This window comes from Etheostoma cragini, chromosome 4 (genome assembly GCF_013103735.1).
Source record: "Etheostoma cragini isolate CJK2018 chromosome 4, CSU_Ecrag_1.0, whole genome shotgun sequence".
Classification (NCBI taxonomy): domain Eukaryota; kingdom Metazoa; phylum Chordata; class Actinopteri; order Perciformes; family Percidae; genus Etheostoma; species Etheostoma cragini.
In genome coordinates this window covers 28,816,903-28,830,994 of record NC_048410.1, presented here as the reverse complement: position 1 = coordinate 28,830,994, position 14,092 = coordinate 28,816,903, and the positions used below count along the sequence as shown (strand labels likewise).

Sequence of the window (14,092 nt, the reverse complement as noted above, 5' to 3'; positions counted from 1 at the left end):
GATGTGTAATATTATATTATGTCTGAAACTAATTTATGGGCCAGATACAACCTACTTAAAAGTGCTTTAAGCCATTTGATCTCTCTAGGTTTCTTAGCTTTGAAGTATTTATTACAAGGTTCCAACACGTTTCCATGGACACAATTTTAAAACTTTAACATAACTTTTTCCAGGACCCATAATAAAATGTCCATGGCTATTTGCAACATTTAACCCAATCGCGGTATACTGTACTCCAAATGAACAGGATTTCTTCTTAAAACTTAAACTATAGGCACCGTCAACACATTGTAATTAATTAAAAATGCATAAATAAAATACAGTTTTACAAGCACCTATATCAGTCTGGCACTGGCTTTCAATTATGACGGGAAACGGAGCCAAATGGAGCCACTTTTTTTTTTGCAATGCATAAAGGATAGGCTTACGGAAGATGATGCAAACTATTTCTTTGCACAATAAAAAAAACAATAGGCCATGACATTTTGAGAATTTTTTATAATACTGAATTTTAGCTACTAATAGTATGACTTTTTCAGATTCCAGGTCTCCCTTGACCGACGTGCAGAACACTGTCCAACACCGCTTTTGTCTTGCCATTGGTGTTTCTCTTTGATGTTTTGATACATCCAGGCTAATTATAATTATTATAATGCTAATAATTGAACCTGGTCTTACATTTAATTGTACTGAAAGCCCTTTTCCATAGCCACACACTCATTCGTCCACTGGTGGCCCAGGCTGCAAGCATGGGGAGCAGATCGGGGTTCAGGGTCTTGCCCACATGACAACTAAATGAACCTTAACCTTCACAAGTGAATCAGAGCAAACAAGGCCTTGTAGAAAATGGCGGCTTTTCTAAAGATAAATGAACGATTGCTGATGGACGGTGTGTTTCAGGATTTGCCTGGTTGTGTAGGCGCTGTGCTTGTTATAATACATAAACCCTTGTAAAAAAGAAAGAATAGAAAAAACCACACAAAGCTGTGTCAGCTAACACGATGGTGAACTAGAGTACGACATGGAGACAGTTGCCACGGAGACCGGCGCACGTCATCCTGTCGTGGTTTGCCATGGTCTTTCTGACGTCAAGCCCCTCGCAAGATGCTCAGGAAACCCCCTGGCGCGGTCGCCATGGATACTGGCGGGGGGAGGGGTGGGGTTTAGAGGAAGCGGAAGTGTCAGAGCAGGCGGAAGTGGTACTGCCCTGAATACCCTGAGCAGCGAGCGGAGGACGGCTTGATTAACTCCCATCGTTCAGAGAATAAAATCGGGATTTCTAGTACGCGCTAAATGTGAGTTCACTTGCATATCACTCGATTATTGTCTTGTAAACAGGGTAAGGTCACTCTTTCGGGGGGAACAGCAGCCCCAGCGGTGGCCCCTTTCCTTGCCTCTGCGGCGGAAGGTGCCTATTGTGGTTTGGGGCTTGGTGCGAGGATTTAGGCCGAGACTTGTGGCCAAATAGCGAGAAATAACCCACGAAACACCTGGCGTGAGGTTGCCCTTGCTATTTGTGCTGTGCAGTGTGCTGTAGAGCGTGGATTTTGAAGGCCCAGACTCCGGTCGATGCCAAGCGTGGTGCGCGGGTGCCGTGTTGGGAGGGAGAAGCAGCAACCAAGTCTGGCCATTTTGACAGCTTAGCAGCCGTCGTGAAATCAGCATTTTAGTAGCTAATGCTAATGTACAGCCAGTACATGGCACGGTGGATAACGTACGACTCGTACTGAGCTGCTAACTACACCTGGACAACTGACGTTTCTGGCCTCATTATTCGCATAACAGCGTAAATGACGATGTGTCTAGCCCGCTCCGTTATGGCGTAGTGAAACGATGTAGAAGCTAACACACCCTCCCTATTTCCCGGGAGTTTCCAATCAAATGCGACTTCAATTTCAATAACGCTTTCTTGATATATCCTTTAACCGTCATAAGATAACTGTGAAAACGGAACAGAAGCTTTATTTAATAATTTCACTATTTCACCTAATAGCTCAGTGTCGAAATATATTGAACTGGGTCAGGTCCCGTTATCAGCTAGCTAGCTAGCTAAGCTAACTTTCGGCCGTAGAGGTAATCTATCTCTCCATCTTAAAATTCCGCAGGGGAATGCGACAAGGAGGGCGTAGTTGTTAGCAGGCCGAACACACGCTACAACCCCGACATTGGTAGTTGGACTGGGGAACTGTGCTTTAAGCGTTTTGTCAAAACGTTTCCCTAGGCAATGCTTTTTCAGCTGTCCGGTGTATCTCGGTCTGCAGTTGAAGATGTTTCTCCATTTTCTCGGTGCGCATTAGCCCGTTTACCTTAGTGTTAGCTATGGTGACTGTGTCCACATTAGGACAGTTTGTGGCAAACGGTGTGTCAAAATGACCTTTTCCCCACGGATATAAAGGATTGTAATGTTTTAAGTTAATTAAATGGTGTCAAACCAAAAGGCTAACTTCTTACCTTTCAAACCGAATATCATTTTAACCATTTACTTCAGCTTTCTTTTTACAAGAGTAGGGGGGAAAGCCCAACTCGGACACTCCATCTCCCATGCTATCTCCCCGATGTAAAACCTCACTGGGCGCTGCTGGTTTTCGGTGGTGTTAATAAGTCACCCAAATTAACGTCAATATTGTCAACACATCCGGGACCGTACTTCCGGCCTTCACAATGAAATGGCATGCTTCAACGACTCCAAATTATGCAGTAAAAACTCCTTAATTTCCACCTTGAAAGGAAAGTTCGTACTGTTTGCTGTCATAGAAGTACATTTTGTATCCTAGTATGTACATATATTTGACATTTACACGTACGTTCTTAAATGTGTGTACATTAATTATATTTGTACTTTGGTGATAGCACAGTAAATAGAGCGGAAACTGCGTCAGACCGGTGGATATGCTCAACAACAGTGTCACTGCCCGATTTAAACGGTTTACGGCATAATCTGTCATACGGAAATTTGTAAAATCCATCAAATAATAAACTTTTCTCATTACAAACAGTAACAGCAAGATGGAAATCCTTTCAAAAACGTTTTAGATTGTTTGATTGCTAACGTTAGCTGAAAACGCCATTCCAGTGACAGCCATTGTTGTGTTTGATGCTAACCTGTAGCCAGCAGTGAACCAACTTCATTATGTAGGACCATATTTACTGTACTGACATTACAGTCTCTCGTTAGCATCTTATAGCTACTTGTCGCAAAGTGACGCATGCACAACTCAAATCTGCATTCGACTAGTGACAAACCGCAAAGGGGCTCGGGCATGGAAGCAGATTCACGCTAGCTAAGTGGTTGGATAACAGCCTTGCTAATGTTGAGTATATTGGTGATGTGCCAGCGCTTATTCACTTGAAACCAGTGGCGTAGGCAGAAATGGTGTTTTAGGCGGGCCGGTACAAAAGTGAGTAGGCCATTTTCAAAGACAAAAAAGTAGCAAAAACAGACACACTGAAAAAAAACAGCAACAATTTTACCTTCCAACATATAATGCATTACGACAATGGCAGTACTGTCAACAACACGCTTAACCAACAAAACTCAGTCCATAAGGTTTAAGGCTAAAATATATCTGCACCGGCAGAACCAGCAGCATTGGCTCTGCACAGGTTATAAAAATAACGTCAGTTCCTTGTTCTACACCTCCGTGGTTAAATCAATGACCCCGTTAAACGCAGTGAATATGATTTTTATAGGAATTTATTCAATTTAATGGTGACGTGAACATTTTAACCTGAGACCAACCAACGGATTAAAGAGAGAAGACAGAGACAGCAAAGAGGTCTGACAAAGAGGCGTTGCCCAGTCCAGTACATTAAATGATATCCACCCTTTTAGTGTTTTCCCTTTTTTGTAAAAGACTTGTGTGCAGGTGTTTTGGTTGAAGGTTTCGGGATCCTCCCTTGAGAAAAACTACTAAACTATATGAGTGAATAACTCAAAACGCTTAGACAAAACTTGTTAAAGAAGTCCACTGGAGACCAACTACAATCATTAGATCGGAGGAACTTATTTGGTTTAGGTGGTGCCCCAAAAGGCTTAACAGCGTTTTGAATATGCATGGCGTTTCCATCCAACAGAGAAAACTAAGTTTGCAACATATAGTAACAGTTTTAGAGTAAAACTTTACAGCAAGTACAGTCTTTCACAAATACTTTACAGTTTTCTCAAATAACTGATGACAGGTAACACCTGTCATCTCTCCCAGGTAGACGGGTGACAACACCATCCAGGTGGAACGGCTGCAATAAAATGTTAGTAGATGCCAACAACAATTTCCCAGAATCCAAGTTGATAAAGTCCAAGCCATATATCCAGATATTTAGTACGCTATCATTTCGAGCTCAGGTTTCTCCCCAATCTGTGCCAGGATAGATGGAGGAAATGGGTATCTGAATTCATAAAGAGCCCATTAAATCATACCATTTTGTTTTTCGGTGAATGCACTCAGTATCAGCAGATGATTTTAGGATTTCAGCACTGGAACTGTGCCATTCATGCACTTCCAGCTAAGTGGCTAATAGCTAATAATTACAGCAAGTGCATAGTCATTAGGAGTGGCAGCAGAACCAACATTTGCGAATGACAGTTTATTTATTTTTGTTGCCTGCAATAGGGTTCTTAAATATTTTTTAGGCCAAGGAACCTTTAGCTGAAAAAGAAACGGAGCAGAGTCCCTTTACTGCATACTACCAGTGTAGTGGGCTTACAGAAGAGAGCGCTACTCAAGGCGCTACCACTAGAGACGGTCCGTTTCTGATACTTGAACTTGCGTATGGGCCGACACAGAGTCCTGATCTGATACCAGTCAGTCATATATTTTATTATGTTTTAACATCTGTATACTACTATCCCTGTATGGATGTGCTATGATTACTATCTTTGTTGTTGGTCTGGCTCAGGTTAAACTCTAATACAATGAACGCCACAGGACCTTTTTTTATTATCTAGTTTGACAGTCAGTTATAACCAAAAAAGAACAAACTATTTTAACGTAGATTTTCTTTAGGGCGTTATTAACGGTGTATAAACTCCACGTAAAATGCTACATTACTTCCAGCAAAATTCATGTTGAACAATGAGGGCAAAATGGCATTACCGATCTGTTATAACCAAATATTCCCCTACTAAACCGTCCGCATGTTAGTGTCTTGAACTGCCGAGTTTGTGACCAGTAGGCTACCAACGATTCAACTGATTTTAGGAGTTTAGAAAACATGCTTGACTTTCCTGCTGTTACAGACGTAAATTAACAATAGACCGCGGTCTCCTTTATGGGCTCACAGCAGTACGTCAAGGGAGTTTTGGCTTCTTTTTTTTTTTACTGGCTTTGTGGGGGTTCCTGTCTTGTTCAATAATAGGGGAAACACTATTGATACAACAAAATTGCAACATACCTCATCTATACCTAGTATCTGCAAGAACATATGTGGCAAACACTGAAAGAAAGATCTATGAATTGATGGTGAAAAGTGGAGCTTTTTGACCATTAGGCTTAAGCCAGGAACTGCACGTCGGCATGCCGCCTGTTGGTGCTATGTCATGCTGTGGGGGGTGCTGCTTGTGAAGGCAGAGACATGACATGAATGCAGTGAAACACATTTCCAAGACTAAAGGTTGCTGCACTCTTTTTTTACAGAACTTTCACTTAGGATATTTATTTTCCAGCACACATCCACAAAGGAATGGCTTTGAAGAAATGTCCCAGAGTGGTCCAGTCAACGTGTGGCAGGACTTTGAGATCGCTGTTCCCCAACAGTCCCCAAACATGACAAAGCTGGAGCACTTTTGCAAAGAACAATAAGTGGGGGTAAAAAAAGCAGTGTTCTGATTTGTATAGTAGTATAGTATAGATGTCCCCAGATACTTTAACTTCTGGGGGTGGCACCAGGATTGTATTCATCTTGATTTTGTCTCTAGAAGTGTATTCTTCAACTTTTGTATTTGTTAAAGAAGAAAAAGGACATCGCAATACTTCAAAAATTGCCAAATAAAATCGGCACACATGTGGGGTGAAAGAATCGGGACCAAAGCATATTGTCCCAGCCCCAGTAAAAAGGGAATACTTCATAAATTATATATAGTGTCAACGTAACCAAATTATATTTATCATAAATTGTTGTGAAGGTCCAGGAGGATAAATGGTTTCTATACGCAAAGCATCAATTAGGCCACCTCCTTCTGGAGTTGGTGATTGGAGATGTGACCGAAAGGCATAAAAGTTGTTAATCCATACCTCTGTTCATTTCTTTTATTTTTTATTGTTGATTATTTTATTTTCTGCCTTGCTGTCACATCTACTGCCTTCAGATTCACTGTGTTCTCTTGGAAGGAATAACTGCACATGGCTAGGCACTGGTAGTGGCATTATGAGCATGTTAAGAGGCTAAAAACCAGTTTATAACTTGCCCTGTTTAAGCCTGTTGGGTGCTAACGCTAGCCGGAGGATAACACGGTTTAGGCAGCACCGACTGCTATAATGTTTCTCTCTGACACCACTTCAAATTAAAAAGAAAAGAAAAAAGCTAGAGGTACGTGTTGAAATCGACAGTCATTCTCCTTTTAAAGTTGGTTAAAGCCCATAGTGGAGAGTTTCTAGTGGGATGTGTAGATGTAAAGGAGATGGGAGAGAGGCTGTGGCCTACTTAGACCTACAGATTGATTTGGCGAGCAGAAAGCCCTCTGGGAGGAAGGAAGCTGGACTTGAAAAGGGTTTGTGACCTTTATAAAGTCCTGTTAGAGCTCTGCTGTTTTATCTGTTACCTTTTTGTATGTGATATCAGGGCTGTCCCTAATATATTTTTTTGGCTTTGGTTCTAATCAGTACTGAATATTCAATTGATTTTTTTTGCTTCTGATTCTTCTTCTATTTCTACCTTCATTAAATCGCCAGAACAATACCAGGCCGCTGCTGCATAACCCCCCAGGTCTCTACACACCAGACCGCTCGGTTATAACTCAACGTTTCCCCGTTCTCGGCCGACATGGACGCAGTAGAGCTGAGTAAATTAAAACAAAAACGTGGTGAATTTTGGCCTTCCTGTTGATTTAAAATTGATTCTTGAGGATATTGCAGTATTAAAGGAGAAAATGGATATTGGAATCCTTGTATTTAAAATTGAATACCTACCTAACCAGCAAATATTCGAGTCCAGCTCTAGAAATTAAGATTCCATCAGTGACCGTTGAGTAATTGGCCTTTGTCTAACCAGTGATGGTGAATTGTTTTTTAAAATGAATAAGCATCTTTGATAAGTTTCAGTTTCTAGCCCAGTCCTCTGGCTATTCCATGCTAGAGGTTTTTCTTTTCTCTTAATTCTTCCTCTCACTTTGCCACATAAGTCATGGTCCCTCAAGTCTGGCACACCCGTATTTCTGTCCTTTTTTTTGTAGTCTCCAGTTGGTACATGGAGAGCCTCGATGCAGAAGTCCAAACACTTTGTGTCTTTCTGACTCCTGTTTTCCTCCCTTCAGCCTCAAAATGGATAAGAACGACCTGGTGCAGAAAGCCAAGCTGGCCGAGCAGGCCGAGCGCTACGATGACATGGCGGCTGCCATGAAGGCCGTGACGGAGCAGGGCGTGGAGCTCAGCAACGAGGAGCGCAACCTGCTCTCCGTCGCCTACAAGAACGTGGTATGGCATCCATCCGGTGGCTCTACTTAGTTTCTCTAGATGCTCTAGTATTCACTACATCAGTCAAAATAATGGCAATTACATATTTTCCTCATATTGTGCAGACCTAACCTTAATAGAATTAAATTGATACTGTGATCTGTTTTCCAGCTCCGCCACACGTATTATCACGGTTTTGGTATCGGCAAACATTGCGTCACGATGTATTGTTACACCCATTAATGAACAGCATAATGATTTAACACCCATGGCAGCTGGGAACGGCTCCCTCTCAAGTTATGGCCTTTGTTCTTTCTCAAGTGGCTGTTACATTTTTGTGGGGGAACAGTTCTGTGGTTGGTTTGGGGCAACCGGACATACCGGCAGGCTGCACCGTTTACCTGCCCGTTACAGCTTATCCCGTCTCGGCTTATCACTCGGCTACTTCTGAAAGCTGAGTTCTTAGTATGTCACACATGTTACATCTTACAAAACACTCTTCCTTCCCCCTGATCTTAAAGCTTTTAAAGTGACGTTAAAATCTTAGCATCTAGCGTCTTTTTACATACAGTAGCCGGTAGTAGCTTTGTTTTTACCATGACGCTTTTAAATTCTTGATTATAAAATCACAAATGATGTAGGAGCAGCCTCATGTGTTCTGTCTATCATTGGGGTTTAAGTGTGCCAGCATTGAGTTTTGCTCGGTGTTTCTCATCTTGCGTGTTATAAAATGCGCTGTAGCTCAACAAGAGGACAGTATAAGTCACTCTGTGGGTTTAGTGTGGGCACAGGTAGGGCTGGGCGTATCACAATATTCTTGAACAAATATCTTGATGACTATCTTGTTGACTATTGGTGCTTTAAAAAAAAAAAAATTGGTAATAGAATTAAAAATTAGATAACCATCAGTAAGGTGTATATAATAACTAAATGAGTAAAGGCCTAGAACAACTACAACAGTCTGGTAAGTTAAGAAAATTACATCAGTTTACTGTAGTATAGCCTTTAAAACCAGGAAATGACAACAGTAGTATTTGTTAAATCTGTCATACTAAATGTGCATTTTTCAGCTGCATTTATCCAGTCATGTGTACAAGATGTTGTCTTTTAACGACGGTTCTTTCGTTGGCATTTATTCTGTCAGGTGGGGGCCCGCCGCTCATCCTGGCGCGTCATCTCCAGCATCGAGCAGAAGACGGAGGGGAACGAGAAGAAACAGCAGATGGCCCGCGAATACCGTATGAAGATCGAGGCTGAACTCCAAGAAATCTGCCACGACGTGCTGGTACGGAGAGGGATGGGGAAAGGGTGGGCAGGGAGTGAGGGAGGGAGGGAGGGAGGGAAGGAGGGAGGGAGAGGTAGATAACAAGCTGGGTGGAGAGGAAATGTACAGAAGGTACGAAGACAGAGCAGTGGAGGAAGAGGTAAAGATGGTGGAAGAAAGCACACTGGAGCTGATCCCTCCTGGCTGTGGAGATATACCAGTCACATGGAGTTACTTGTGTAATGCTGCTAGTAGGAGCATCTGGTTAGACTTGTCAAAACATAAATTTTCTTCCCAGTCTTTGGTCTTGCTAGCCCACTTGATTGGAAGTGCAACACTGCGGCACAAGTCGCGTAAAGCTGCATATAGTTTGGGCACGGGGGAGTGTTGGGCTGCCTGCATGTTGATTCCAAAAGTTTAAATTAATATATTTTAAACAGCTGTTAATACTATGTCTTAATTTTTGAAGTGTCCTCTGTCAGGGTTAATAGTGCGGCGTCAGAAAAATATATACATAACATATACAAAAGCAAGGGTTTGGTGTGGAAGTGTTACTACAGGTATGAGTTAAGAGGATGAAGTACGATCCCGAGACTCCAGTTTGAGTAGTACATCTGTGAGTTTTACTGCTTATCACTTGGCAAAACACTGCCCATTGTTTTATAATGGCATGAGACAAGATTTCACAGCAAAGGAAAGTTAACCACAACAATCTTTATTTTTAATCGTTCTGATGTAAACGGTGGAATTACATGAATGTCACTTTAGAGGAGCCCCCTTGGAATGTTGGATCGGTCAACACATTGCATTGCCAGGTGATGTTTTGTTGCATTGTGACACTCAGTGGGTCGGATTGATATGATTGGCCCAATCCCAAAGTCCGGTCTCACAGATTTACAGACTTTGGTGCACAAGTCCTAGGGTTGTCCCGTTCTGTGAGTCGATGCAGACTTCACCAAAGTTCAAAGCGTTTACCTCGGAGACCATAGGGAAATCCGAAAAATTAAATTAACAAAGGTAAACGATAGCGTGACACACAACAACCTAACGGACCTGTTGTCCAGCTTGTAAAACAAGAGTTTGGAAAAATGTGGAATCTGCCAGCTGTCTCCTGTGTCTTGGACGTGTGGAAAGCAACGCACTTAAAATGACATCAACATATTTGGTATTACGCGTTGCCAAGGTAACATGTTATCTGGTGAAGTGCTGTCCCAATCCCATTTATACCTATCGGAGCCAACGTGGCCTCCCACGCTCACTCGCTTTGCACCTGAGATCAATTCAGTTTGTGAGTCTCGAGTCTGGGGTCCTTAGGGCTCACTTTGGGATTGGGCCAGAGAGAAAGCTGTGATTTTTAATAGAGCCTTACTGCCGGTCTGAACACCCTCGAGGCTTCGGTGCACTCCGACTGAAGTGCTTGTTAGATGGTCACTTTCTGTCAGAACCGCAAACCTGTAACTGAGACAAGCTGGGACCCACTACTACATATATTGTAGTAGTGGGTGACCTAAAGCCTTTACACATACGTCTTTAATGGCGCCCTACAATACTGAGCTTCTACTACCAGATTCATATGTCATCATGTTTGAATGTCGAACATGCATGTGGAAGCCACAGTGAGTCCATTAGCTTAACTAAATCTGTGGATGGCGACCATAGTGGCTGGCTACCTTATCTGTAGGCCAGTATAGGTTTTTTACAAATGGGTCGGATTTATGTTTATGTATATATAATTGTTTAGGTGCAAATTAATTTTAGGGGGGGAAACATTGTCATTAAACAAGAATTTGGCGGCCCCCCTGTTGAAGATAACCAGTTTAGAGTATTCTGTAACCAAAAATTGTCAAGTTCAATCGCAGGAAACCAAGTGTGATTTGTTAAATTTTCTTTAAAACACTGTCAGTTTGTGGTCAGTCTCAGCTTAAACAGCCTCTTTTATACTCCTTTTCAGCATCAGTTTAGCTCCTCTTTGGTTGAGCACATTCAGGCCTCATGAACAACCCTCACATTACCAGGTCTGAGTAGGTTAGAACAGAAATGGCCCAAGGTCTAACCAGACTCAGATTTTAGCGTCTGGAAAGACTTCTAATAATATCTTGAAGGTCAAGCTGGAAGCCTGTGCAGTGATGTGGTGCTGTAGGAATGATGGGAGGGAAGCATGGCTGGAGACATGCTGTCCTTAAATCCGCACCATGCTTGGAAGGGGAAATCTGCGATGCATCAGCGGGACAAAAAAAGAATCTCGGGGACCTTGAGCTAGAAGATTTTGCAAATTGAAAAGAGTTAAAGCAACAAACAAGATTCCTACTCAATATATATTAAATACTGTATATTCTGTTCTGAAATGGAGTATGAACTAGAGCAGCAACAAACGAATGTTTTCATTGCTGAATAATCTGTTGAAATATCAGACAATGGTGAGGAATCTGGATCAGTGTATCCCAAAGCCCAAGACGACGTCCTCAAATGTCTTGTGTTGTCCACAACTCAAAGATATGCAGTTTACTGTCACAGAGGAGAGAGGATACTAGAAACAAAATGGGAACCTTTTTTTTTCCCTTAGACTGATGACTTGATTGTAAAAATACTCAGATTAATTCAATAGTTGACAACTAATGGCTTATTCTCTGCAGCTTTAGCTCGCACAGGGATGCCCCAAAAAAATCTTGAGCTACCACACCATGGTGTAAGGCAAGGAAGAAAAACATTTGTAAACACAAAACTGATTATATTTGCCTTTTCTATAGTTTTCACCCTGTGTTTAGGTCTCTGTTTTAGCGATAGAGTGAGACATCTCACTTCTATCCTATCTTTGTTGGGAGTAGCACGTGCTCAGCAGCTCGATAAGATCCATCAGCTAGATAACTCTTTCTCCAGCTTTGGTCAGTCCAAGGCAGGATTAGCTGGGAGACTTCTTCTAGACCAGGGCCACTTGTGGAATACCTGCACAACAGGGACAGGAAGTAGTTCTTTTGGAGATTATGGTCAACTAGTGTGGGTGTTGTAGCAGTAGTTTGCCATTGAGAACGTGCTAGCATGGTAGCGCTAGCATGTGCTATGGTAAGCCACCTCATCTCGGCTAGTGACGTAGAAAGCTGTGCAGAGGACATTGAGAAACCGTAGCTCACTCAAAACACCCTGGATAGTCTTTTTCCAGGTTTGTGTGTGGAAGCACCAGAGACCAGAGATATTTTTTTCATAATATGGGTACTTTAAAATCAGTCTAAGAGCTGTTCAAGAAGTTATGTTTCCACTAAAACCAAAGCATTTTGGGTTACAAGCCGAATGGTTGGGAGCCGCTGGCTAGTGATGGCCAAATGAAGCTTCGTGAACTAGGGCTGGGATCCACCAAAGAAAGTCTTGGTCGACTGTAGTCCTGAAAGTTTGCGTGAATTTTTTGATTATTAAACTATGAAATATGCCAATTTTGATATGTTCATATAGCCTGCTCAAAACAGACTGGGCTACCTAACGCGGACAAGTTAGCTTACCGTTTTTAGGTGATACGCCATGTTTGTAGTCCAGCTGTGATATGCAAACTGTTACTAGCAAACTTTGCATTCCACTTTTTTCCGTTATCGTTTTTTGTAAAACGCTGCCACACTGGCGATGTCTTCGACACGGCAGAGGAGGACTGACTGGAAATGAAACACTCACAATTAAATAAATATTCAGCAAACCACTAAAACGAGGCTTTCTAGTTCTTTCTTCAATCTGTCCCCGGCGGGCTGGGCTCAACCACTCTGAACAGCATTTAACACCGATGGCAACGAGTTCCGGGAACCTCGGTTGCTTAGGGCCGACGCCGAATTAGTCAGGCAAATTCAAGGAACGGCAAGAGGATCTGTTGTTCACGAGGAAATAACGTACCCCTCAGTGTGACTCGCATGTCCTGCCTTCTGCACCCTCTAGAGGGGGGGGGGAGATATCATGAAGGGGTCTCAATAATCAACTTTTACAGCTATTGTTTAATGTGTTGATGTATGTAGGTATGCACGTCTTTTTAAATGGTTATGTAGAAATCAATGTACAAGCAGTTATGGCGCTTGTTGTGGACGTAATAAGTAAAAATAGTTGGTCAAACTGGTTTTTTGTTGGGGGGGGGGGGGGGGGGGGTTAATAGAAGGAATATGTCAGCGTCATTTTTGGCCAGTTTTGACAGCCTTACTATGTACGAGGAGAGACGCTACTTCTCCTTTGTTCCTAAGGGCACAGAGAAAGGCTTGGCGTTATAGCAGCGGGGGGGGTGTGGGGGTGTGGGGGTGGGGGGTTATGGTGTTGTACACGCTGGAAGCATATTTTTGTCGAGTATGTAATGAAAGAATTTGAGAGGGAAGCCCAAACCTCGTTGGTCTGACACAGTCGAAGAGAAAGATCAAACTTGATTCCGTTCACAGCTATCTAATAATAAGACTAAGAATAAGAAGCGGCCCACACCCATCACGTCATCACACACTTGGCTCCACATAGACCTAATGCCACGCCTCAAACACACACACCGGGTTTTAGCAAAGGCCGCAGTGCAAAGTCATGTGCTAGTGAAACCATCTGGAATCAAGCTGTCAGTTTCCTTTTGCACTGGCAGGTTACTGTGTGTGTTACCCTGCCGTTGGTCTGTGTGTACACACACTCGGCTCGCCTGTTTTTCTAAAGCCGTCTGGTCTTCTCGTCTGTTTCAGAATCTGCTCGACAAATTCCTCATTCCCAATGCATCTCAGGCGGAGAGTAAGGTGTTCTACCTCAAAATGAAAGGAGACTACTTCAGATACCTGTCAGAGGTGGCCTCTGGGGACTCAAAGAAGGGTGAGTGTGTGTGTGTGTGTGTGAGACACATTAACAAACATTGTCTCATTGTTCTTTCACTCTAATTTTGTCAGGGGAAGGGAGCAATGCGTAAAACTCCCTTTTTACAGGAGGAGCAACCAGCTCTAGTTACAGCACGTTCCTTCATCCCGGATCCACTACAAGTTAAGACAGTTGTGCAGGGTGATGTTGTTGACTCTGGGAGCCTGAACCCAGTTCAGGAGGAGTCCTCCTTACTCAGGCCGGCCCCTGGCTTATCAAAGGCCAGCCCTTTTATTGCTCACACTAAAGTCAGGTCCTGTGTGCTGTGTGGCCCAGAGTAAATCTCTTTTCATTTGTATTGCTTGGAAAGCCCAACCGATAAAGGATTTTTAAGACGATACAAATATTTGATTATTTAAAAGTCCTATATATATAT

General features: G+C 42.7%; 1 protein-coding gene across 1 annotated transcript in view; it reads left to right on the top strand.

Moving 5' to 3' along the window:
* Positions 1-1,117: 1,117 nt before the first annotated feature.
* ywhaba (tyrosine 3-monooxygenase/tryptophan 5-monooxygenase activation protein, beta polypeptide a) overlaps positions 1,118-14,092 on the top strand; it is a 16,446-nt gene continuing 3,471 nt past the window's right edge. Inside the window, exons 1-4 of the mRNA XM_034868761.1 lie at positions 1,118-1,295; positions 7,469-7,628; positions 8,752-8,892; positions 13,551-13,674. Coding sequence (XP_034724652.1) covers positions 7,476-7,628; positions 8,752-8,892; positions 13,551-13,674 — 418 coding nt within the window. The 5' untranslated portion in view covers positions 1,118-1,295; positions 7,469-7,475. The remainder of the gene's footprint in view (positions 1,296-7,468; positions 7,629-8,751; positions 8,893-13,550; positions 13,675-14,092) is intronic.